The following is a 26377-nucleotide window of genomic DNA, read 5'->3' on the forward strand; positions in this document are numbered from 1 at the left end:
CCACTGCCCTCAGAAGACCTCACGTCACTCTGGAGGTAGTTCCTTCATTGCTGGCAGAAGGAGTCGATCCACATCCCCTGCTCAAGAGAAGCACGTATCCCACCATGAAAGGCCAAAGAAGGTAAGATCTGCACAGACTTTGTCAGTGCAGAAAGGCACAGCCGTGTGGGATGGAGGTGAGAAGGGGAAGAATGTGCAGGGAGCACCGGTGGCTCCTCGGGTGAGCCCCAACTCTGCAAAAGAGTTTCACAGTTGGAGATGTGGATAGTAGCTGCGTTTTTAAACAGGGCTTTAGAGATGTGTGTGCAAATAGAGCAGCACAGCTGTGGGAATGGGAGGCCAAGTTCGCATGTTTGGATTTTGCCAGGGGGGTCCTGGCGGAACATGCCTGTGAAACGTGCAACTTTCTCTTTTCTGGCTTGTGGCACGTCCGCGTTGAGGACATTGTGCTGTGGTTTCCAGCTACGGACTTGATCTGTGTGGAAGTAGCTTGGGCCGTGGTTTTAAATGCAGCAGCTCGAGAACATAAACTGGAGGTGGTTGTCCTCAGGTCCCAGAGTACAAGTGTTAAAGGACAAAAAGATACTGATTAGTAATCTGCATCATGGCCAGCAGGTTTATAGTAGGCAAGAACAATTAGAATAAACTAGGTAGTACTTTGTTAGTCAGATTAACCAGCCACAGGGATTCCACCTGCTTCAAGTCTACCTGTGAAAATAGTTTATCTTCGTTAAACAGTTATTTGGAGGAGCACAGCATGCCAGATCCGAGTGGTACGATAGTTATTTATCTAACTCTGATGGTTAAGACATACTCATCAAAACTGCTGCAGTGTTACAGGACATGTTAACAGCGCTCCAAGGTTCATAATTAACCAACTGACTCACGTGACAAACGCTCATGTTTCAAGGAAAAGCAGCACTGAACGTGTAAGGCAGAATCCCAGCAGACTTCTGGGTTCTGACAGGGGTGCAGGTTCCAGTGTGGAAGGGTCTGTACCGAAAGAAATGAGGAGGCCGGAGGCTTGTGAGGTGTTTGTTATTTATAACAATAAATAGCCCTAAATGGCAGGAGTGGCAGGAGAATAAGAAATCTTTCCTACCTCTTGGTGGGTACAGCTTTTGCAATATCAGGACTCCACAACGTGGTACTGCCACCCTCCTTTGCACCCCGTCTATCCAAAGTGGTGGGGTAGGATCTGAAGCAGAAATAACTTATGCAGGGCTACTGTCAGTATGGTCAGGTAGTGTTTAATACTTTATGGGCCATATCCTGGGTTTTGTTAGCAGAAATCCAGACTTGCTCTACCAGGCAACCTCTGGATATATTCCACTACAGCCAAAAGCCAAATTTACCTTGTTGTATAAACACCAGCGGTGATACCCCTGCAAATTGCAGCACAAATCTTTTAAGTCTTGCCATAGGTTTCTGGCTGTTTACTTCTTTTTTGTTTGTTTTTGTCTTGTTGCAGTAGGCATCCTCACGTTCTGTAAACGATTTTGAACGGTAATGGTAGTGACGCACATCCAGAAACAGCCTGATGACACTTTGGTGGGTTATGTGGCCTAAGTCTGATGGATCCCAGCCCAGTCCCCAGAGGACAAGGGCATACGGGCTTTCAAAAGCAGTCCGGCTGTCAGTTAATGCTGACTGACACCCTCCTGGCATGCCCAGCTGAGAGTCCATAAATTCTGTGGGCAGGAAAGCCATCTCCTCCTTTATTTACAGAGGTTATCCCGCAATATCCAGTTTGAAACGCTGCCTGCCGTGTCCGTTACGTGTTTGGGAAGCTTGCCCAAACCATACCTGACCCATGGGCAAACCCGGCGAACCTCGTGGTGCCTACCCCGCTGCCGGCGCCGAGGCAGCGCGTTGCCTCCTGCCGACAAGGCTGAAGCCTGTGGGGAGTGTTTCGTGTTTACTCCTCTTGTGTGTTCAGCTGCTGCGAGCAGAGGAGGAGGCGGGAGGGAGGAAGAGCATCTGTGCCATGGGCGGGGAGCGAGCGCTTGGCACAAGGTGAACGGCTGTACTGGAACTTGCTATTTTTAGCCAACGAGCGGGCCGAGGGGGTGGGGGAGAGGGCAGGATCGGGGTGATTGACGGGAGCTTTGGAGAGCTCGGCTGTAATTATAACTGACGGGCTGTGCGAGTCCAAGGCTGGGGACCGTACGAGGGTTTCTATATTTGCACAACTTCTGGTGGCAGGGGTGGGAGCGCAGTCACGTGCCTGGCAGGTAGGAGCCGGGGTGGTGCCGCTTCCCAGCTTTGGTTGGAAAGCAGGTCAGCGCCAGGGGGAGAGCGAAAACAGGAGGAAAATGGATTTATTTATAGGCTTCTCAGTGGCGCTTGCCACTATTGTTAGCCTCTGGGTTCCTCAGAAACGTGCAGAGACTCCGTCTCGCTGCCGTCTCACCGCTCGTCCCCTCCTGATGGCTCATCGGGTTTGCGAGCAGCAGATCCGACAGAGGCCCCTTCCAGGGCCGGGATCGCTCGGCGCGGCCGCAGCGCAAGTGCAAAATAAACTTCTTCCACTTAGAGAGGGGGGGGGGGTCCGCGTTGAAAGGGGGCCGAGGTGGGCAAAGCAGCTGAGCTGGGCAGGGTGAGGAAGGCGCTCTCTCGGCTTCCAGAGGTGTGTTGGGTAGTTTACGGGTCTGGGAGCGGTTGTGAAGGGCAGGGGGGAAGGACGGGGGGTGAGGTGGTGTGGGAACAGAGACCTTTCGAAGGGGTACCCGAAGAGGGGGTTGAGCCGTTCCTTCCCACATGGTTTTGGAGTACGTGACTAGCAGTGCGTGATCTAACGGCACATGTTTCGGGGGAACTGGGCGTGCTGCAGTGCTGACCTGGAGTGGAACAGCTTTTTCTCGAGCCTGTCCAGCTGTGCAGCTGCCTGGTCCCGTCCTCCCGGAGCCGGAGGCGTTGCAGGGGGGCTGATCACTCAGCGGCAGACCAAAGCGCGTGTGTGAGTCCCCGGGCTGCAGGTGCTCATGGCTCTCCGTTCCAGTGCCTGACAGCTCCCTTCCAGTGCAGGGCTGGGGCTGTTCCCTTAGACTTTACAGAGGAAAACTCTGTCTGAGTTAACGACTTCGTGAGGGGCACGGGGTTTAACCCAGTAGTAGTAGTAAGACAGCAAAGACTTGGGATTTGGACTCCTAAGCCCTGCTGTAAAACAGTTCAGGGTTTGTGAAGAGTCTTCTTGTTCTCTGTGGAACAAGGGACAATTGTGATGGGGGGCTGCAAGCCAACATCGGCATCTCCCGCCTCTTGCAGGCGCAAATGATACCAGCCGAAGCATTTCCTTCTGTGCTGTCCTGAAAATGGGAAAGCTCCAGGCTTTGGGTTTTCCTCAGAACATACCAGGCCTTAGAAAAACCAGCCCCATTTATTTCTTTGGGGTTGGTATTGCAATGTGTGTGCTCTACCCTGTGGGAGCCTTTGCAGGGTTTGTTTGTTTAAAAAAAGAAAGAAGAAAGAAAGAAAGAAAACAATAGCTAAATACCAAGAAAATGCTGGATGACGCACAGGGGTTGAATGAAGTACAGATGTTCTGTCACCTATATTGTCTGCTCGAAACGCACAGAAAAAAAATTACCACGCTCCGTGGAATGAAATTTGTCACACTGGGAGCAGACGGGAGCACATGCACGACAGCGTTTTTAGGCATATACCCCGTGGAGGGAGACACTCGTCCAGTGCTATTCTTGGTGAACACCTGGAACCCGTAAGCAAAATCAGGGGACTTTTAATTTGGGTATGAGCCATTGTTATGAGAGGAACAGTCCCTGCCCAGTGACACAGGGAAGAGAGGCAGGGGCTTGGAGCAAATAAGCCCACGTGCAGTTGTTCCTCAGGTCTGGGTGCAGAGCCAGTTCTCCACAATCGTAACACACCTTTAGCTCCTGAACTGCTTCCCTAGCCGCAGTGGGGGATGACTTTACTGGGGCAGAGGGACTGTGTCTGTCCTGCCCCCCCTTAGCACCAGCCAGAGCAGTGCACGAGCCCCCGGTCCCCCGGCGTCTGAGCAGATGCGCGGCAGAGCCTGCTTCCCCACCGCCGTTCCCTGTCTGTCTAGACCCGATGCCAGTGGAGGAAATGAGCCAAAGATCCAGCCTGGCACATGTAGCACACTGGAGAAGTTGAACTGGGCTGAAATCTAAACCAAACGGGTCTGCGAGGGGCTTTGTGTTTGCATTCGAGTTGGTGACAGAGGTCGGCCTCTTGGAGTTTTGTGGCATCAAAGGGCAAAGTGGGCAGTTTCTTCCCCGAGTGGGATGCAGATGGCCGCTCGCAAGGCGAGCGCAGATTTTTTGGGAAGGAGTACTGAGCCGCAATCTGCTCTGCTCTAGCGATAGCGGCCTTGCTTCGTAGCATCCTTGACCAGCTTTCTGTCACCTCCTGTTATGTGGGTGTTTAACTGCCCCCAGCAAATCCTTCCATTAGCAGGGGGTGCAGCAATAACTTGAGAGCACACAAAGCCCCTGAGTCCTTGTGTAAAACCTCTCATGCACTCAGAGCGTGTCTCGAGACAAACCCATGAAATCCTCAGCGTGGCCCCAGAGCAAGGGAGGTTGCAGGCAGGGGCTTAGTGTCCCTCTGCCCCATGCTGCCTTCCTCCTTGCTGCGGCTGCCATGGCTGCAGCCCAGAGCCAGGCCTCCTCCTCCTCCTCCTCCTCCTCCTCCTCCTCCGGGTGAGGGAGTTCAGAGAGCCTGGGAAAGAGGGAGGGAGCAGCAGAGCCCACTTGGCTCTTCCCGGCTCTTCCCTCCCTCCTTCCCCTGCCCGATTTACTTTTAATGATCCAATTGCTGGTGTCCAGCAGATTAGAAGAGGGGGCTCGGGGAAGGGGAGACGGCTGTGGGGGGAAGCAGGAGGAGCTGTGCACAACCCTTTTTGGCAGCGAAAGATCCTGTTTCGTTCCTCCTGCTCTCGATGGGAGATTGTGTCGCTGGCACGCCTCCCCCCCGCCGATGCGGCCACGCTCCCCCCGCCGCAGGCCTGGCCTGCTCCGTGCCCACATGCCAAGCCCCAGCTGCTCAGTCCTGCATGGGGAGAGTTTGTTTTCCATGAAGTTTGTCGCTGGGGGCAGGTTCACGTTCCCTGCAGACCTCAGCTCGCCCAGGGATCACCGAGCGGTCGCAAGGTAGGGCTCGGCTTTTGCTTGCGAAGGTGGGCTGGGGGGTGTCGAAAGGTTCCCTGCTCTTGCAGTGCATCCTCCCTCCCTCCTCCTGCTTCATGGCGCAGCCAGCCAGGTCTCTGTGGGCAGGCTGGGCTGTTGGCAGTGGCTGTATTATCTGTGAAGTTTCCTGGAAAGGAGGGTTTGCAGAGCGCCTGTGTGCCAGGCAGACAAAGTGCTGGATGCAGAAGAGCCAGGTGGGGAGGGGACATTTCAGAGGCCGGGGACCGAGCGCTGCTTTCCCCCTCTCCGCTTGCCCTCCCCTCCCTTTGCGCCCTGCGGCTCTTGCAGGAAGCATTTGGAGCCTTCCGGTTCCTGGAGAGAACCCACACGTTCAAAAGCCACTGGTGCAAGCTGGGGAACGCCCCAGGTTGTCTGAGGGCCTGTCGACACAGGCGAGAGAGCCAGGAGTGACCGGGCACCGTGACCATCTCAGTGCTGTGGTCTCTGCGGGCGGCCAGCGTAACCTTCCCACCAGTGCCTTGGTCTGGGGGCAGCCCAGCCCACCTGCAAAATGACCGTGGGGTTTATTGTCCTGCCTGTTGAACACAGGGCACTGCGTTTCTCCAGTAATACTGAAGAAAGTGTCGGATCCTGTTGCCCTTCTGAGTACCCAGAAGTATTAGAGAGTAACTGGAGCGGGGGAAGATGGGTGCTACTGGGCGTGCAAAGGCAGCAGACACCCAGACTGTGCAAAGCTTAAGGGCTGCAGCCTAGAGACGTCCTGGGTGCCCAGGCCTGTGGGTTTCTGCTCTGCCCAAGCAGAAGCGACACAGAGAGCCTGGAGAGGAGGTGGTGTGAGAGGGGGAGAAGAGCTTGATAAGCTCAGTGGAGGAGCAAGGTGTGCCTGTGGCCATGGCCTGGGGCTGCGTGCGGGGACTCTCGGCAGAAGCAGCGCTGAGCTCCTCATCAGCCTGCGGTGTGGTTCTGGTTTCAATGCAGTCCTTTGAGCAGAGCACGAAGACTGGTCTCTGTGGGACAGATTTTTCTAAACCGTTTGAGTGCAGTTGCTCAGCACATGTAGTTGGGGCCAGATCTTCAAAAGAGCTCAATACCCAGCGTTTGGCTTTTCGGAAAACCTGACCATTTCTCCAAGCATCTAAATGGGAGCCGAGGCATTTGAGAAATCTGGTCCCTATTGTGCAGGCTGGGTTCTTGCTGAATATGTACATATGTACGCACTCCTACATAGAACTGGAGGACTGCTCAGTTGGCTGTTGTAGACTCTGCGATGCCGACAGCGCCGGGAGATTTTTCAGACAGGAGACAGACGGGGATTTTAAAGCTGGAAGATGTGAGTTTGGTGGTTGCCATCACAATGAAATTGTGGAAGATTATATGGCTCACTGTGGTGACAGGACATTTCTGCCTTTCCCCACGCACGTGCCTGTGCGTATGTAGGTGTGTAGGTTCACTGTCATTAGCCAAAGTGGTTTGGCTCTGCCTTGTCCCACCTTGACCATGGTACGTGAAATTAAATCATTACAGTGCTGTCTCGCTGGCGTTTGCAGCCTTGTGTCCTGTTCCCTCCTGTTGCGACTTCACGGCTGAAATGCATTTGGGATTCGGGGTCTGAAAATGAGAGAATAAGCTTTGTGCTAGTCAGAAAGTTTAAGCACCAGGGTTTGTGCAGTTATTTGGCAGAATGTGTTGTAATGAGATGTCTGGCTCCTGTTTTCCGTTTCTTGCTTCCGTGAGTGGCACTGGCAGCATCCGCAAGTAGGCGAGCTTGTGTCTAGGTGGGGTGGGGATCCCTGACCTTTTTTTCTGAGTTTTTGGGCGAATGGTTGTGAAATCTTAGCGAGTTCTCTCATCCCATGCGCCCTGGTTTCCTCATCTGTAAAATGAGATGTAGATATTAAAAAGCTCTCTTCAGCTCGTTGAAACTCTCTGCTGTGTGCTATTAAGTGTGTGCAAATTGTTACTGCTACTGGTATAATGAACACTGATGTGCACATGGTCTGTGAGAAGCTGCTTACCTAACTGGGCCACATCTTCCTGTCCTAGAAGACCCACGAGACTTAGACAGAGTTTATAGCACGAGAAGCCCCCAAGTACTTAAAACATTATGAGATTTAGTGAAGATTTAATTTTAATTTGTTTTTCGGCACTTAGTCTGTAGAAATCACATTTTCAAGCTTTCCATGTTCACTGCCAAAGCTGGAAATGTGTATTAAAAGAAAGGGAAAAAAAAAGAAAACGGAAATACCGTAGCTCTAGGAACACAGGCTTTAACGGATGCGCCAAATGCCAGGAGTCTTGTGATAAAACGATGGGTGTTGGCGGTGTTGGTGGGGCACTCAGCAGGTGCAGGGAAGCTCTAGGCTGGATTTGCCCCCTTTTTTCACCAGCTCATCCCAGTGAAAGCTTCCGTGGTGTCACGGCAGGTTTACGCTGGCAGGGTCACTGGTGGCTGCAGCCTGGGCCTCCTTTTCAAGTGCAATGAAAATTTAGCCAAACCCACGTTGGAAGGTGCTGGTTTCTGGAGCACTTTTGCTTCACCTCTGCCTTATTTCACGCCTGCCTTCTCCAGCCTTTTCCTCCTGCTCCTTTTTTCCCCATTTAGTGTATTGTTTCTTAAGCTAATTGTTCCACTTTCGTCTCTCCCCCCCAAAACCATGCAGTGGAGCTTATATATTTGCTGCAGTCACATCTTCCCCTGACAACATCCCACCTTTGGCGTGTGCCAGCAGCTGTAGCCTCAGGGCTTTGCCTGCATGAGGAAGCAATCAGCATCTTTCTGGAGAGTGAATGGATTTTTGATGTGACTGTTCTGAACACACCTTCGGTCCAGACTGAGGACTTCAGCTTCTAGAATAAAACGCCCGTGCAAGGGAATTGTACCAGAACAGGTGTTTCTTTCCCACAAAAAGGTCTCAGAGACAGGAGGAGGGATTTTTCTAAGCCCTGCATCTCGTGCAGGTGTTTCTCTGACAGCAGCTCTCTTGGTCCACACACCAGTGACCACACTGGGAAGTTTGGAACTGAGCACAAAAGTTTCTGCAGCTTCAGCGAAGACGGCTACACCTTGAGCGGACATTGGTAGCACGGAAAACTCCTGTAGTCAGCTGAGCGTGTTCCCCTGGGAGCGTGCAGCTGAGGAAGACAGGGAGGAAGCCGGAGTGTGCGGTGGAGCATGCTCCTCTATCCATCCATCCTGTATGCCAGCTGGCCTGGGCATCCTCAAGCCTCGCTGACTTGAGGTCACACAGGCCTATGTTTTCAGTCCTTTTGCTGAAAACATCTGAGTTTTAGCATAAACATCCAGCTAGAACTGTATAGGAATAACCTCCTCGGTTACAGTCCATTCCCCAGGAGAACAGAAAATCAGGGCAGGCAGGACTCAGCGTTTCTCAGGCCATGATTTTCCCTTCGTTTGTAATTGGAAGAATCCCATGTTTCTGGGGTTTTAATGAGAGAAGAAACAGGATGAAGAAATCCAACTAAATAGTCTGCTGTTAGCAGAGATGGACCCAGACCAGCTGTCTCTGTTGGGAGGGGAGATGTGGGGGATCTCTAGGTTGGGTTCAAACCTAGGTTCTGAGATCTCCGCTGACTCGTCTCTTTACTTGTGCACATGCAACACGTGCTGGAATCAAGATTCTCCCGTTGTCTGTACAGGGTGGACCTGGGAAACCCTCGAAGATGGTAGAGAGCGAGGGTAAGGGGGCACAGAGCCCCTCTTGGGAAACAGCAAGAGGAAAGCTCAGGTTTCTTGAAATCAGCCAGAGCTTGTTAAGTCCTTCCCTATCGTCTTACCATAAACTGGTTTGGGGGCTTCTGTTGATATTCTGCACTCCAGATGTTGGCTGCAGCTGGGGTAGAGATAGTGGGACATTCCCGGCCAGAAGCTGGGACGTGGGGGAAGGGATACTGGGCTCATGTGGATGGGTGGAGAAGGAAAGAGGAATATGAATGTATGGTTGTAAATCCACCCCTACACACCCTGCTTTCTTTTCCCTTACAACTGCTATTCTTAGCAGAGGGAAAGTTAGCCTTCCAGTACTCTCTGATTTCTTTTGCAGAGTCGGAAAGACAAAGAAAGACCTAAACAGAAGCACAAAAAACGTCCGGAGTCTCCCACCAGCCTTACCCCATCCTCGGTGCCCGTCGCTGCAGAGAAGGTACGAACGCACAGGCTGGAGGGTGTGAATGCAGAGCGGGGAGGGAGGGCAGGGGGAAACCATCGACACCGGCTTTCCTAGGAAGTGGGGAGGACGGAAGAGGGCAGAAGAGCGGAGAAAGGGCTTTTGTCCATTTGTTTTGGTTTCTGATTCGTCACGTTCTCGCTCTCTCTGCCTGACTCCCCACCTCGACGCCCACCTTGGGAATTTAACGCGGCAGCTGTCTTGATTTCTGTCAGCGCTGACGACACAATCATGGAGCTAAACTCCCAAGGGATTGAGCTGTAAGTGCCAGCCTGTTTTGCGGCAGATGTTCAGATTTGAAGCTCTCGCAGAATAGATAAATATCCATGTTTTGGCCTTTTCTGCTGCCACGTTGTAAACAGCTCAGGCAGGTGGATAAGCAAGGCAAGGCTTGTGGGAGGGGGTGTTACCCTTTATTAGACAAACTGATGTAGCTGAGGGGGAAAAAAACAACCAGACAATCTTAGAAGCACATAAGATCTTCAAAGTGCATAATAGAGGTAGCTTTTCTGTGTGAGACAATGGGAGGTTGGTTTCTATCTAGTTCTTCTGTTTCAGGAAAATTCGGGCAGAGGGGCACAGTGCGGTGGCCTGTTTTGCTCCTGAGGTGTAGAGCCAGTCCAGTTCCCTGCTGGGAAGATGTCGCTTGTGTGGATTTGTCTTCTCAGTGCCCAGGGCTGGTGGGGCACGGTCAGGATGTCAGTGTGTTTCTGCTGTTCACTGCTGACATCGTGCTGCTGGCATGGACTCTTGCACCTGGCTGTAAATCAGGATAGCCCTGAGCTTTCTGTAATTCCTGCCAGCCCCAAACTCCAGTAACACAGAACAGACCCAGTGGAACTTGCCTTGAGCTTGCATGCACAAGGTGAAGGCCAAGTTCACGGTTGTTCAGGGTCAGGGAACAAGTGAGGTTACTCCAGCGCCCGGATCTTTGGAGCTGCCCTCTCCTCGCTGTAGTGGGAACGTAAATTAATGCAGCTCCTTAGCAGGGCTGTGCTGGTGTAAGTGAGAGTAGGCCTAGGGCCAAGCTCCTGCTAGAACAAATAAACAACATGTCCCAGGAATGTCCTTTTGTGCGCAGAAACGCTACTTGGAAAGGCTTGGATGTCCTTCACGTGGCAGGACTGCCTTGTGAAAATGAAAATTCACGGGCTAGCAGTGTCTGCCTATGTGAGAAGCACTGCAGGGACAGTCTGGAAGAGTGAAAGCTCCTGCCACTCAGCACAGGGTTGCGCTGGGTTAGGACTGAAGAGGATTTTCTGTGTTCTCTGTGAGGCCAAGCCTGGAAGCAGGGGCAGATGTAGGTCAGAGCTGAAATAGCAAAGCTGGTCTCACGGTTCTCAGGCTGGGAGAAGCAGAAAGTTACAGCGGGACGGAGTGGAGGAACAGCCCCTGAGCTGCAACCGCTCTTGGTTTACCTGTGCTCATGTTAGGGCAGCTCAGCTCTGGCTTTGGGGAACAGCAGATTCACCCAGTTAACAGAGCTGTCAGGAACTGATGGCCTAAGAAGATTATTTGCAAGCTGAACTGAAATCCAAAACCTGACTCTTGTCCAGCTAGAGTGTTGTTAGACAATTACCCACTGTCTCCTCCAAAGCCCTGTCAGACCTTTGTAAATAAGGAGGGAAGGGTGCAATTCAGTTTTACAGGCAGCTTTCAACTCTTTGTAAGCTAAAATTCGGGAGATCCTAATTACTGTAGCTGTACTTGAGTGACAGGGTTTTAGTGTTTCCCTAGGGAGTTATTATTAATCCTCGTAACAGAGAGCGTATTTTCCCTTGCTTTTTTCTGCATAGATCCCAAAGTATTGTTCAAATTCCATTACCAAAGGGTACTCACTCCAGATCAAATGTAAGAGATGCTCAACAGCCTGCTACAGCCCTGCACAAACCCCTCAGGGGGTGGTTGTATGAGGTTTTCTGGGTAGTTGCACCAGTGTAACATTGCACAGGTTAGACTAATGCAGAACCTCAAGACACATTAATGTAGCATGTCCGAACAGGTTTCCTCTTGGAAGCCAAAACCATCTTTGTCATTTCTGGGTCTTAGATTAGTACAGCTTATCCCAGTAGAGTGTACTGGGGAGTGGGTAGGGTGGATGCAACAAACCAAAAGCTGATGTTCGTGGTGTGACTATGCAGAAGAGAATCGCTAGTCCCTGTATTAGTGTCTGAAGAGAGCTGATGTCTGTCCTCTCCTTGCGACTTGCGTGACCTTGGGCAAATAATTTATCACCTCCATTGTTTTCTCCAAGCTCCCTGGAGCGTAAACTCCCCCGGGGATAATCCCCAGCCCCCCATCTTTCCTGGCGAGCAGCTGGGGGAGAGCAGATCTCCGTGACCTGCAGCAGTGAGGGCAGATGGTCGTGGCCAGGCTCCTGGGAGAAGGACACTGGCCCAGAGCCGCAGCGCAAAGCCCCAGGAGGCTGGTGCAGCCCTTGATGTCCGTGCCAGACCAGTGCTGCCAACTTGCCGCACTGCTCGCACCGTAGCCAACGTGGCACCACGTACCGTCAGTCCCAGGCTCCCGTCCCGGTGCACAGGCTGTGCTGGAGCAGGGGTTGGACTGGAGGCACTGAGCATCACCAGTGTTTTGGAGCCAGCAGTGAGGAGCAGGAGCATCCGTCAGATGAATCAGCAGAAGGGCTCCGGCACCGCTTGCTCCTTGGGCACCGGGACTTCGGGCAGACTGTAGGGTGGCACCAGCCACCAGCCCATGGAGAGGTGTTACCAGTACCTGAAGCCACGCTCCAGTCTGCTCCCAGATTGCTTAGCCGAAAAGGAGCCTGGGGCAACAGACATCTGAGCCCCAGCTTCTGAAGTTGCTACCAAAGTCCTCGGAAACGTTCAGCAATCCTTTAATAATGGATTTTCAGACCTATAGTCCTATATAGTAGGACTTTTCCAGCTGCCTCACCAGATTAGGCTGACAGCAGTGGCCCTATGTTTTGTTGCTTTGGAGGAGCAGTGGTATATCCCCCTTCCTTGTTTCCTCAGGCAGCCTGGCCTCTGGGTTCACGTTTTGCTTTAATTTTGCAGCCCAGATTTACTTTTCAGTTCCAGTTTTCACCTAATATGTCGTCCACCCTGTGCTCCCCTCTTGAACCATTTAGTTATGAAGAAGATCCTTTGATGTGGTTTCAGTCTTCCTCTTGAAATCAATTGTGCTAGACCTCTGACTTCTGCCAGATTTTTGAACATCTCACTGAGTGCTTCCCTGTGTTTTCTAGGAATCTAAATTCCGTTAATATCTGACACTTGAGCTCTACCAGGCCTCTGTGTCCTTTCTGTGCAGTGACAAGCTCTCACTGCCTCACTCTGTTTTGGGGGATAAATGTACTGAAGACACGGTGGTGTGGCCTCAGCTCTCACCTGCACCAGAAAGTGAAACTAGGGTGTGAGTTCACAGCGTGCAAACGACTCTTCGTAACTCCTCTTCTGAGCTCTCCTCCTGCCTCTGGACGGTGTCTTTGGGCAATGCGATTTTCATCGCTCTCAGAGGGGCAGGAGGCCTTGCTCGTTGGGGCACAGGAGCGCCGCTTCCAGAGAGCACACAAAGCCGCTGACCTGCTGAAAATGCCCCAGTGGTGCTCTGGGGCTTTTGGGTGGATTTGGAGGTGGAAGAGAAGTGTAGAGAGTGGATTTGTGCTGGATATAGGCTCTTATCTGTTGTCACGCCAGCTACTTGGAGCTCCTGCAGACTTTTGGGGCAGTAGGAAGGAGGCAGAAAACATCTCCTCTGGATAATAGCTTCTGGCTGTAATAGTTTCTGGCTGTTTCACGTGGCCTATCCAAAACCACCAAAATGCTGCCAACCAGTAACGCTTTTGAACAGCCTGCTGGAAGGACGGCATTCAAGGAGCGGGGCCTGGGGCAGAGGAGGCTTTCTCGCCAGGGGAGGAGCAATGAGTCTCACCAGTAAGTCTTGGCAGCCAGGGCTGCTCCAGCTCTGTAGTCACCCACCGCCAGACAAATCCAGGAGGCAGTTTCTGCTCTCGGGATCTCTCTGTGTCGCTGGTGCCCGGTGCTGGGATCGGGGTTAGCGAGCAGCCGAACAGCAAGCAGCGTGCCTCTGCCCTCCCCCTGCAAATGCCCCAGGGAGCCATCCCGCCGCTCGCTGTTGCACTTGCAGTAAATCTGCAGGATCGCAAGCCGCTCCAGCTGCCTCCTGCTGCCAGCTGCAGACATCACGATCACTTGTTGACACACACGCGCACATGCTACGTGTTTTGGGCTGCAACATCTGGCTTGCTCGGGGTTTTGTAATCGAAGCCGTGGATGCCAAGGCCTCCCCACACCCACCCGCTCCCGGTCAGGTGCTGGAGAAGGGAGCGCAGCAGGGCGAAGAGCTCGCGGAGGCAGGGAGACTTTCCAGGTTTCCCACTGTTACTTGAGCTCTCGGCATCTACCCAGGACTGGCCTGGAGCTGACAGATCCTGGGAACCTCTGCACTGCGCCTGGCTCAGGCAAAGTCACAGCCGCTGCGATGGGTAGGGGTCTGGGGGGGAAGCTGACGATTACCCCTGCTAATCAAAGCATCTCGCAGCGTGGATATTTGCAGTAAGAATCCCTGAGCCTTTTAGCATCCCTTGTGCTGACGTGAGTGGGAATTTGCCGGTGACGTCAGGGTCTTAAAAATACGGTCTTCAGCCCATCTGTGTCTTCAGTCCCCACCTATGAAGAGCAGCAGCACAGTGCTGCCTGGTCTTGAGGCTGAGGGAGGGGACACGGTGGAGGTTGCGAGTGGCTCAGACACAGAGATGCTGTAGCTTGTGCGAGCGCTTTGGCCCGGAGCTCCTGACAGAGACTCCTTGGGCTTCTGCCTGGCGACCCAGCCCGGAAAGGCAGCCGATGCCTACAGCCTGCCTGGGCGGCTGCTTCAGCACGTCGCTCTGCTCTCCTCGCATTGTTCCTCCTTCTTGTCCTCCCTGCTTCCCCTCACCAGTAGTTTAATCCAGGGCAAAGCCGCTCTGTGTTTCCTACGCTGCGCCAGCCTCCCCCACCCCTTCTGGATTTCATCGGTGGTTCCCTCTAGGAGCTCGTCCTGCCAATCAGGAGGCGAAGCGATGCTCTTCTGATTTCCCATAAATAAATTAATGAACGAAGAGCTTGGGTGCTGCACAGTGTCACAGAGAGGCCAGGAAGCAGGTACAGCCCCTCGGGGGACAGCGAGTGCTGGGGGGGGGGGAGGAGGTGCGTGCATGCCTGCGCTTGGGTGCCCCCGCGACTTCGCCTCACTTCTCTCTGCTCCTGGGCTGATGCAGGAGTTTCCCCATCAGACTGTCACCTCTAGCTGGGGCAGCGGGTTTATTCTGGTGACATTTTTCACTTGGTTGCTTTAAATAGACCTTCAAAATGTAGCTGCTGCCTCATTTTGAAAGAGAGCTCTCGCTTCCCCAGTGGTTCCCTATTTTTTTTTTTTTTCCCCTCTGCAGCATGCCCTCCCCCCCACCTGTTTGCAACACACGGAACATTGGTTTCTACACACACACACACACACGGATTTTCATGCTGGAGAAAAGCCGCTGAGCCAGAGATTGAGACCTCTGTTTATACACAAGACAAGCAGCAGGCATGCGGGTTTCTCCCGTCCTGCTCCCTCTAGGCAGCAGCCCTGAGCTGGAGAATCCCCTTCATTAGGGAGGCAATGGGACTGCGGCCCTCGTTACCGCTATTAACATTGGCATTACGATAGCAGACCCCTCCCCTTCAGGTCAAGGCCGTGTTGTGCTTGGCAGTCCACGTGTGTCCCCTGGAAAGCTCTGCTGCCACACAGAGCTTGCAGGTTCCACAGAGCAAAGTGGGGGAAAAAAAAAATAGAGGTTCAGAGAGGGGAAGTGGTTTGGTGTGGTTTTAGTTTCCCTCTCTGCTCCTCAGCTGCACTGCTTGGGTCCTTGCCCCAAATTCAGACTTTCTGGAACAGCTGCTAGAGAAGGGCCCTTTATGGTGAGGAGGGCTTGTGGTAGTACCGTACAGATCTGTCTGCTGTGACCCGTTTGGCAAACAATACCTAGGGTAGCATTTGGCAGGGGGTGGGAAAATCCTGCCCCCGAAATCTCTGGAAGTCTCTTGGGGAGGTCTGTGAGGTCAGATCAGCCCTACAGGTGAGTGTCTGTCCATTCACCGCCTTCAGCTGAGCCACCTCAGCCTCTCCTCCCCTCCTTTTTTGTTCTTTTCCCCCCTTTAATTTTGCAATTAAGATTTATTTCCCAGCTCAGATTTCCCCCTTCCACCCTGCACTAATTCATTACTTGCCCTGCACTCCATTCCTGACACTCCAGATTTAGAACATGTCTTCTCATGTGGTTTCCCCCTGCCCTTCTGTGGCCTCATGCACCTTGTGCGGAGCTCCAAAGAGGTGAATTTATGGGAGGAAAATTCAGGGCTTTGCATTTCTGCTGAGACATGAGCCATCTCGTTCCTGTGACTTCGTGCGCAGTCTCAGGACTGCTCATAGCCCCCAGACACTGCTCTCCTTTCCCTCCCCAGGCAGATGTGGAAAGTCGGAAAGATTTTCATGCTCCCTCTGAGCTCATAAATCAAGAAGGCTTAATCTCCTACATCCAGGAGTCTGTGATGAGAAAATACAGAGTCCCCCTCCTCTCCCCCCTAATTTCCACCACTCCCTTCCTCCTGTCTTTCATATTCCCGGCACATCTGGTGTGTGTTAGGCTGCCAGCTGTTGCATTGTGCGGAGTGATTAAACCATGTGGGAGGAATGGGGAAAGATTTTTATCTGGGCATTCATGAGTCTGCATTACAAGCCCTTTTTTCTTTAGCTCTTCCGCAAGAATAGGTCATCTGGAGTCGGGGATGGTGGAATGTAAGAGAGGTATTGCGCTTCTCTGCGTCTTCCTTGTATCTGCTCGGTGAGAAATAAAAGGTGTTTGCACTGTGTGCAGGTGGTGTATTTTGGGCTGCAGCCATCCCATCGGAGCTGGATCTGTCGTATTGGTTGGGTGCAGTGATGCCTTGCAAGAAGTGATCTTTGAGCACTGCTAGTTTGGCTTTGAAGTGACTTGAAGGTGAAGGTTTCATATCCTAGCGTGGGTGCCCCGGGGGATCTGGTTTTCGGTTCATTCCACTCTTCCCCCTGCTAAACTCCCACACTTCTCTCTCTCATCTCAGGCTCCTGGATTTCCTAGCATCTGGCCCGCCTCTTCATCCCCCTTACTTCCCTGTCTCCTGCAGGCTTAGATGGGGTTTGGATAGCATCTGTTGCTGCATGGGCAGATGCTGCTCTAACAGTGTCACTGTGAAATATTTACTGCAGTAGGTTTGGAAAGCCCCGGGCTGGCAGCGGAGCTGCTTCAGCGGATGCTTCAGGGAAACTCCCATCACAGCACAAGGACCAGCAAGTTCCCCCAGGTGGAATGACCGTGCTGAGAACAGCACACCTGAGAGATGCAGCTGAAATACACGCTTGAATCCCAGCCAAATTCAGATTTTATTTGGGCTGAGTAACCCTCCGAGGTACTCCCCTCTGCTGACGATGCGGGGGATCTCTGATGCCCGTGCCCTGATTGTCAGTGCCCTGTTTAATTTCCTGCAGTTGGATGGGATGAGCGTAATCCCTAGGAGTATAAAGCCTGGTGCCACCGAGCAGCAGCAGAGGGGAATGTTGCTTTTTCTCTCCTGAGTAACATGACCTGACCTGACCATCACTTTGTGGGCAGAGGGGGCAATTACTTCTCTTAAGGGGAAATTGGTAAAAAGAGCCCCTGCTGTGGCCACATCTGGCCTGAGTGAGTCACCTCTGTGTTTGCTGCTGCCAGGGCTCTACCAGCCACCATGAGGGGAGCAAAGAGACCTCGGAGGTCGGCAGGTCGGAGGTGAAAGGCAGGAAGTCCTCAAGCCATGGCAGCAGCCACAAGGGGAAAAAAACGGGAAGCGGGAAAAGCTCGGTTGGCTTCAGCTCAGCTTCCTCCAGCGGGACCTTCCAGCCTGCAGGTAAGGGGTGAAAGAGATGCAAGAGAGGAGGAGAGAATGGGGGTGATGTTTTGCTTTGCTCCCCTTGGATATCTCTGTATCTGTAAAGATACCCGTTCACCAGCGAGTGCTGTGAAACTTTGCTGCCGGCTATTTATTTAACCCCTGGAAGAGGAAGGGAAAAGTCTCATTGCTACTAACTCCGTGCACAGAGGGAAGAACCGAGTCAGATGAGTGTTACAGCTCCCCTCCTGCGCGGGCCTGCTGCACTGCAAGGAAAAACAGATCCAGATGTCTGAGCGGAGGGAGGAGGGAAGCGATACTGTGCACAGGCCGTATGGGCAGCACCTGCCCTCTCCTCCGTAGGTGGTGCTGTCTGCAGCAGTGTTTTAAGGAGTACTAGCGGAGAGACCTGAGCCAAAACCTGATAGCCAGGCTCCCCTGAGCTTTGAGTCGAAGCCTTGCAGGGCTCCCATCTGCTCTGACCTTGCTCACTTCTTTTTCGAGCTGCTGTCGTAAGGACGAGCGTGTTTCATCTCCGGGGACCCTAATGGGGGCCGGAGGGGCAGTGGTGATGCAGGGCCTGGGGGAGCGGACACGTGCCCGTTCGGGTGGGATGGAGCCGCTGGGGTGCATCTCTCGTGCTTGCCAGAGAGCGTCAAAGCAACGGGCTGGGAGGTGGCAGGGGTGGCCTTCAGCTCCGTAACTAGCCCGTGCCAGAGGACCTGTGTTGTGACTGTGTTCCTGTTGCCTCCTGGGCTGAGCTACTGCTGCCACGAGCCTTCCTGTATCTGCTTCCCCTCTGCTTCCCCCAGGTACCTCCTGCAGCAACTTGCAGTGTTCCCAGGACTTCGTGACGTTCCCCAAGCTTGAGCAGGACGACGAGAAGTACCGGAAGCCTGTCTCTTCCTCCTCTTCTTCCCACTGTTCCCCTCTGTATGAAGGCCAGAAGGGGGACATCTTTGAGCAGAAGGTGATCTTCTCAGGCTTCGGGTCCATCATGCGCTTCTCCACCTCCGCGGTGAGCCAGCAGAGGGGCCGTGATGCTTCCCCCGTGGACTATAAGGCCTCGAACCCTGTCAGCGGCCCTTCGGTGGGGACCAGTGGGACCAGTGGTAGCAGCAGCAGCCACAAGCGCATGCCGTCCCTCAGCATGGAGGAGGGAGAGGTGCTGAAGGAAAAGAAGCACAAGGGTAGCAAGAAGAACAAGCATGGGCCTGGCAGGCCAAAAGGGGGCAAAAGCAAAGAGATTTTGGGTGCCCAGCTGGCTGGGTCCACGTCTACTTCCTCGTCACCCTTCTCCGGGGGCTCTCTTGTAAGCTCCAGCATCGGCAACTCTTCACGGTCCTTCAGCCACACAGGGAATCTGCCCAGCCTCAGCATGGAGTCCCCGCTGCTGGGTTCAGGTATGTTCCCCCTTAGGGCTCCAGGTGTGCACAGTTCCTCCCAGCCCTGCTGTCTTTTTCATCACATTTGGCTGGTGTCTGGACCTGTCTGCACAGGGTCCAGTCCCATTAATTCACTCCCAGGAGCTATAAAAATCCACATCTGGGTCTCCCCTTTCCGTCTTGGCTTTCATCTTACAATCTCCTCCAGGTCAGCTTCTCTGTCGTTGGAGCTGGGCTGCAGATCTGAGCTGGGGGGGGGGGATGTTTCAAACCCTGTTTGCTCAAGTGCTGGGAAACCTCAGCTAGGCAGCGCTTCATTTCCAGAGCAATCCAGAGGGATATTCACAGGCCAAACTGGAACAACCGCAGCCTGACCCCAAATGAGAGACTCTCATAAGTGGTTTGAGTTTAACCCCTCTTTTAAAAGCAAAACCTCTCATCCTGGTCTTACCACGTCCATTTAGGGCTGGGAGACTGGCACACCGTTGACTCTGCTGAGAGGCTTACAGCAGCTCCCAGCCCGAGTCCCCTTCCCTGGCCTGGCAGGGATGAGGGCAGCCAGGACGAGTGGCAGGAAGGGGTTAAGGCTGCAGGCAGAGGAGGGGCCTGCTGCTCAGGGCTGAGGTTTGACACTGTTCTGGCAGCAGAACTTGTCATCGGTCTATTGTGGGTTGTTTGCAGATGCTCCAATTTAGGTCAGATTGCAAGGGGGGGAGGTATAATTTTGTAGTGTGCGCCTGGGAGCCCTGGCCCGTTTGTCTGCACTGCCTGAGAGGGGAGACGAGCTGCAAGGATTGGTGCAACTTCCATAATCATAACCTTAGGCCATTTTTTTTTTTTTTTACCTCCCCCCCTGGAACAACAAAGGGATGTTTCAAAGAGGAGGAGGCTGCCAGGCCCAGCTCTCCTGCCTGCTCGGATCTCCCATTTTTCCCCTGCGGGGAGATGCTGGCAGGGCTCTGAAGGACCCGGCTTTGGGCACTGCCTCTGGTGCATGCCTGAGCCAAGGGGATGTCAAATGGATCCCCTCCCTCAGCAGCAGCTCTTTCCTCACCCTTTCTCCCTCATTTTTCTGTCTGTGCCCCACTGTGGTCCCTGGGCATCACAGAAGGGAACCGGTTAGCTCAGCGAGAGTGTGGCCTCTTGACTAACATGGGCAGCAGAGAGTAGGACTCCCCAAGTCCACTGCCCCCTTCTGCCACTGGCTTGTGCCTTCGGTGAGTCCCTTCATGCTGTGATTTCTCTGTGGGGTTGTATCAGGGCACGGGGAGCCAACAAGAGGCGGGGGCAGGGGCAAGGCTGGAAAAGTTTGTGAGACCTTTTGATAGAGGGACTGTGGGCTGTGACCGTCCTCGCTGCATGCCAGGCCGTGAGATGCTGAGATGCATCTTACACTTGGTCCGGTGCATTGGTGCCACCCTCCCTTTCTGAGCTGAAGCCCTGCAGAAAACCAGCTGCTTTCAGGCCATCGGAGGGGAGCGTGGCTCTCTAACGCGTCTCCTCCCCTTGCAGGCATCTACACCAGTAACAAGGACCCTATTTCCCACGGGGGCGGAGTGCTCCGAGCTGTGTGCAGTACACCCCTCTCTTCCAGCCTGCTGGCACACCAGGGTACGTCGTCTCTCCCACAGCTCAACCGGTCTCCCTTTGCTAGCACCATCCCAGCTTCTTCCTCCTCGGTCTCCACCACCCAGGTAAGAACATCAGGACCAGGAGAGGGCCTGTAGTTCAGGAGAGCGTTGGAGAGAGCAGTCACTGGCAGAGCAGGGCCAGTTTGTGGGCGCAGAGGAGTTGCTTTTTCCCCTCGGGAACAGCTGCTCTTCCTTCAGTGTGGAGGGGAGCTGCCAACTGCAGCTTCCCTTAGAGTTGGTAGGAAGATGCAGGCAATTCTGCCTCCCAGCCCACGCAGCCTGTTTTGGGGTGAGAGGAACCGTAAGCCGAAGGGACATGTGGCTTTCCCTTGGCTGGAAGGGGAGCACAGAGCGCTCGGGCTGCAGAGGCCGGGCCGCCGGCGTGTGCTGCGTCCTGTGCTGCTGGTGGCTGGATCCTGCCACCGGTGCCAGCCCCATCTTCGCTCTGCAGCGCACAGATAACTTGGTGGGAGGGCTCGCACGTCCCAGCTGGGTGGGCTGTGCGTGTGCCAGGAGCCAGAGAGCCTCGTCCTTTGTCGGGAGCTCACTGTGAGAGGTGTTTTACAGGGAGGAGAGAGTTGGTTTTACAGCCTCGGTGTTAACATGGCTCATTCAGACCTCTTGGCTCCGAGACGGGGCTGGGAAGATTTCAACTGTCTAGCGAGACTTCCAAGAAGATATTTTTAACGCTCGTTCTCATGAGCAAGCTGGGTTCAAGAGTCAGGAAGAGATGGAATAACGAAGTGATTTTCCTCTTGCATTTTTGAGAAGTCATTTCTCTCTCTCCTTGTTTCGCCATGTAGGTGTTCTCACTGGCAGGTTCAACATTTAGCCTCCCTTCCTCGCATATTTTTGGAAGCCCCCTCGCGTCTGGGCTATCAATCAACCCACTCTTAAATCAGTCGGAAAGCAGCCGGGCAGGTACGTGAATCAGAAGGTATGTGAGTTTGGACTTCCAAAGGGGTCTCCCTGGAAGAGTCGAGACAACTGCATCCGTAGTTCTCCAGCTGCCCTCCCTGCTTGCTCCCATCCTATGCGTGTGAGAGCCAGGGGCTAGGAGAGAGGGACAGGGGCTTTTTCCCCAAGGCAGGGGGTGCTTGTGTTTGCTGGCTTGCAACCCTGTAAGAGCACATCTGCTGGTGTGTCCGTTGGATGATGTGTGTCCCGGGACACGTGCTAGAAAAGCGCGCGAATGTTAAGTCCTTCCCTGCAGAAATTTGTTGTCTTTTTCCGCGCTGAAGCTGTGCAAACCTGGTGAAAACTACCGAGAGCTTTCGCTTGCTCAAAATGGGTTGAAAGTTTTTGTTGGGGTTTTGTTTTCTGGGTTTCTTTTTAAATGAGAGAGATCTCACTCTCTTAGTTTTCATCTTCCATTTCTGTTTTGAGTTACTTTCTGCCCTTCCCCTTTGGCTTTGTCACGAATGCAACGAAATCCGCTGTTTTCAACTTCCAAACGTGAACGTGCCAACACTGAATTACTTACAACTGCTCATTTTTTTTTTTTCCCACCAAGGCAAATCCATTTTTCTTGGAAAATTGCCTGGTTAATAAGCAGGAAACTTGAAGCACCGTAAGATTTCTTTTTTTTCCCAAAACAGAGCGGGCCTGATTTTTGCTTTGCACCAGTAGTTAAACAAAAGCACCCTCCTGATTTTCAGACGTTGCAGTTAGCGGTGCAACTGTCTCGTGCTCCCCTAGCCCAGAAGCGCTGGCAGCTCAGCATGCTGGATGCTGAACTCCTGGGAGGTCAAACTCTGCCCAGTGTCACGCTGAGTGACAGGCACTTTAAAACACACAGTCCTCCTTAGAGGTGGCGCTGAGTTCTCCGGATCATCTGACACCAGTGTGCCCTCGTTTGCCTTAACAAGTGTGCATGCCTGCATGTAAAGCATGAATGAACACGTGTGCTTACTTATGACCTTTGCAAGCCCACAGAAGGGGCCTGTCTGTCTCTCCGTGTGTCACTGGCAGCATTCTGTCTGCGTGTCCCCGCCGGCAGCGTGCATCTGCTTGAGCCCGATGGGGAAGATAACTGCGCAGCTGACCCCGGTGGGAGTCGGGGGCTGTTGCATGGGAGCTGTGAGTCAGGAGTGATTCAGGCACCTGGAATTAAGGAAAGAACGGGATGATTCCAAGAGTTATTCTTCCCTCGCTCGATCACCGACAAGAGATGACCCACTGCCACTTCCCCTTGGCTGTTATTTTGGCAAGGTGCTGACAGGAGAAGGAAGCGAGTCAACTGTCAGGAATAGCCCTGTGGTTCAGGCACAACAACACGGAGGCTCGGCAGTCTGGGTTCTGTTCCAGCCCTGAGGCTACTAATGAATGAATCATGCAGGCAAAATCCAACATACAAAGTGCTCAAAAAAAAGCCTGATCCTTAGTTTCCATTTCCAAGATTGCTCTTTTTGTTTGACTGGGATCTTACAAGCTTCAGGATGTGTTTGGGTTTTTTTTTTTTTTCCCAGTTCCAGGCAGCCTTTAGAACAGCTCCTGTGTTTTGTCATGTTTAAGGTTTGTCCATCACTATCTGCTGCTGCTGGAGCTAGTGGCCCAGAGGGTGTTGAGCCAAATTCACTTTCTTTTCCAGGGGGGATTAATTAACATGCATTCAACCTCCTGTGTGGGGCCATTTTCACTTAAAAGTGCAGTGACTGCTTTAATCCCAAGTCATTAACAGGGTGATTGCGAAGTTTTAAGTAATCCTGCCTTGTCTTTAATTCAGATTCCCTTTCCTGAGAGTGTCTGTGTAGACAGATCCCATGGAGTCATAGCTTTCATTGCAGTAATATTTCAGCTTTTCACAATTTTAATGTGATGTAGGGAAATGGTGTTTCCCTGTCTTACAGATGGGGGAACTGAGAAACTGCTGTCACTGATGCAGGTTGATACCAGGGTGCCTTTGGCAGTACAAAAAGTCTGATTTTTATCTTCCCACTCCCTTAGCTACTGTCTAGTTCTTCCTCCCACGGCTTGTCCTGGATCCTGCCTCGTGATGATGACAGGCCAAATGTATTTATCTTCTCTAGTTGTCTTCAAGCCACTTTTTCCAACTTGCTGCCTCGGAAAGGGCTGTCTCTGCGCGATAACTCAGTCATCTTCCCGTTCTGTAGACAACAGGGTGGTGTTGGCCAGGAGATAATTGGATATGGAGCCTGGTACTATGTCAGAAAACCAGAATCGTAGATGTGTGCAGGCAAACAGCGTGACAGCACCGAGCAGGCAAAGCTTAGCAGGGTGTTTATTTGGTTGCAAGTTAAAACCGTGGCGGCAGAACTGCACGCAGTGGGCTGTGGGTATTTTTCAAAGGGTTTAGGTGGTTCTTGGATGGAAACAATACTGGGAAGCGCTGCTGTGGTCTGACCGTTCCCAGCCTTCTGGGTTGGAGAAATTAGGAAGTTCACATGCCTTGGTGGTGTCCCTGGAATCAAGACTTGTCTCCACATGGTGTCTGGGAGAACAACTATTGACTGGCAGCTGCTGGTCACTTCCAGAAAGCAGCGGCTTCTCCCCAGAAGGGGTGGACCAAGTTACAATGGATGGCCAGGAAGACGTTCCCACGGGGATGAAGGAGTGAGGATCCCACTCGTACCTGTCTGGAAGAGCTGCTGAGCGACAGCTGCGTTTGCTCGTTCTCAGCGGTAGAAAATCCTGCCAATAACTAATGCCCCGCTCAGGGCATTACACTGTAAATCACAGTGTTCCCTGCAGGAGACTTCCTGGATTCTTGCACATAAGAAATGTCTCTTATTGTGTGAAGAAGAGGAGGGGCAAGTCAGCCAGCTGGTGCAGGCTGTAGTCCCAACATCTGACACGTCCCAGAGCGAGAGGAACGCGTGTTTACGGGCTGGCAGGCTCTGGGGATGGAAAGCAAACGGCAGAGAAATAGACTTTGCGGCTCGATTGTTGGGTGGGAGATGCTCTGCCCGTGCACAGCGGCTCCGTCCCCAGCCCTGCGGCCTTCCCAGCTCCCTGGCACCGAGGGAGGGCTGTGGGGAGGCGCTTCTGGAGACTTTATGGAAGCTCTTTAGGGTTCTTGGTGAACCCCAGCTGGGTTGCGGGGACGGATCCCGGAGGCGGAGGGGCTGCCGCGGCGCTTGGTGGCGCCCAGAGGGGCTGGGCACGGCGTTCGGCCCTCCTTGCAGGCTCACCAAAGCGTCTGTCCCCCCCCCGCCCCGTCCCCCCCCCCCCTCACTGCCTCCACCGCAGCTTTACAGCTAAAGGAAAAGCTTTTTTCTGCCCATCCCGGGGGGATCCGCGGTGGGGAGGGGGTCGGGCAGGGGCAGAGCCCGGCTCCTGCGCTGCCCCCCCCCCCGCCCCGCGCTGCCGCCTCCCCGCAGCTTCGTGCTGTTCATGAGGACGGGCCGGGGGGGGGGGGGGGGGGGAGTGTCGCGTCGGTGACCTTCCCAGGGTGACATCCCCCTTTCGGCGTGACAGCCGGGGGGGGGGGGGGACACGGGGGACCCGCCGGGCCACGCAGCCCCTCCCGCGGCGGGCGGAGCCGTTGCGCCATGGCGGGGCCCGGCGCTGCTCGGTGCTGCCATCTAGCGGGGAGCGGCGGTCGCCGCCCCCGGGTGACAAACGCGGGCACCTGCCAGGGCTGGCCGGCTCTCAACACTGTGCCTCTCTGTCCCTCTGCCCACCCAGAGCCCGACCTGGAAGACTGCAGTTTTGGCTGCCGAGGGACGTCGCCCCAGGAGAGTCTTTCTTCCATGTGAGTGTCCTTCAGGAATCCTCGCCTGCCGCCGGGCACCGGGGCGCCTCCGCGTCCGCCTGGGCACGGCCGTACCCCGGGAAGCTGTGGGATGACACAGCGAGGAGAGGGAAAGAGACTGGGGGGGGGGAAGAGGGACAGCTTCTTCCCTCCTTGGGGCTGGGAGTGGGGGGGGGTGGGATGGGATGGGGTGGAATGGGATGGGATGGGGTGGAATGGGATGAGGCAGGTTTGCTTTTCCGATACGGGGCTAACTGGAACGGAGGGCTCTCCTGAAGCGCAGCAGAGGAGATTGAGGCTGGGAGGGATGCGGCCACTCCCAGCGTGAGGCAGAGGAGATGGGGAGAAGGGAGCAGAGGAGTGCAGGTGCAGACTAGGAAAGCGTCTCTGACATCTCCCCCACCCTTCCCCAGGTCCCCCATCAGCAGCCTGCCGACCCTCTTCGACCAAACGGTGTCCTGCAGCAGCAGCGGGCAGCTCGAGAATGTTCCCCAGGCTACCCCAAACATCGAGCAGCTCCTGGAGAAGCAGGGCAACGGGGAAGCTGGCGTAAACAGTGAGTCACTCAGGGCATGGGCTGTGGGAGGAAAGGTCCTTGTGCATGTTTGTGTGGGAGCCAGCTGGGATTTTGCCCGCAGGCAAAGGAGCCGGGTGGGGGACAAAGCACTAGTCTGTGCCATGGGGCAGTGGGACTGTGATCTGGGGCCAGTCTCCTCCCCCAGTGTGGTCTAATTGTGGTACCTCCTGTGGATCCCCTTCTCCTCTTTCCTCCGTCCCCTGCTCTCTCCCCCGACCCTGTCCCCCTTCCCCCCTTCCGTTCCCTGCAGTTGTAGAAATGCTCAAAGCCCTGCACTCGCTGCAGAAGGAGAACCAGCGGCTCCAGGAGCAGATCATGACGCTGACGGCCAAGAAGGAGCGTTTGCAGCTCCTCAACGTCCAGCTCTCTGTCCCTTTCCCCGTGGTGACCAGCAGCAACGGCCCAGGCAGCCAGGCCCAGTACATCCTGCCTCCCAACGGTGAGGGGACCGGTGGGATGCGTCACCCTGTGCCCTGGGGTGGGCAGGAGGAGGTCACAGTGGGGTGGGGGGATCTGACCCGTTTAGCTCTCTGTAGCCACCGGCAGCATGCACTGTCCCTTGCTATTGCTGTGGCAACCTCAGGCTCCTCCCCTGACTCTCCATCCTCACTTCTTTCCTCCGTACAGTCTGCAACAACGATTCCCTGAGCATCAGCAAGAGCCCCCCGTGCAAGAACAGCTTTGGGATCGAGAACTCGCTCTCCACTTCCTCTGAGGTACGCTGGCCGCCACATCCGCCACCCAGCTGGGGAAGGGACTCGGGGAGGGAACAGAGCAGTGCGGTCCCAGTGCTCTGACCTGATGGCCAGCCTGTAAAGCCTTG

General features: G+C 54.1%; 1 protein-coding gene across 2 annotated transcripts in view; it reads left to right on the top strand.

Annotated features, from left to right (window-relative positions):
- The window catches only part of MLLT6 (MLLT6, PHD finger containing), a 43318-nt gene that overhangs the window by 13198 nt on the left and 3743 nt on the right, over positions 1-26377 (top strand). Inside the window, exons 7-16 of one of the 2 annotated variants that reach the window (XM_086477939.1) lie at positions 14-121; positions 9194-9316; positions 17091-17265; positions 18060-18650; positions 20145-20326; positions 21067-21184; positions 24911-24977; positions 25391-25533; positions 25805-25993; positions 26182-26270. In XM_086477939.1, coding sequence (XP_086334065.1) covers positions 14-121; positions 9194-9316; positions 17091-17265; positions 18060-18650; positions 20145-20326; positions 21067-21184; positions 24911-24977; positions 25391-25533; positions 25805-25993; positions 26182-26270 — 1785 coding nt within the window. The remainder of the gene's footprint in view (positions 1-13; positions 122-9193; positions 9317-17090; positions 17266-18059; positions 18651-20144; positions 20327-21066; positions 21185-24910; positions 24978-25390; positions 25534-25804; positions 25994-26181; positions 26271-26377) is intronic. The other variant, XM_086477938.1, reaches the window with a different exon arrangement.

Source organism: Leptosomus discolor, chromosome 25 (genome assembly GCF_034619465.1).
Source record: "Leptosomus discolor isolate bLepDis1 chromosome 25, bLepDis1.hap2, whole genome shotgun sequence".
NCBI classification, from domain to species: domain Eukaryota; kingdom Metazoa; phylum Chordata; class Aves; order Leptosomiformes; family Leptosomidae; genus Leptosomus; species Leptosomus discolor.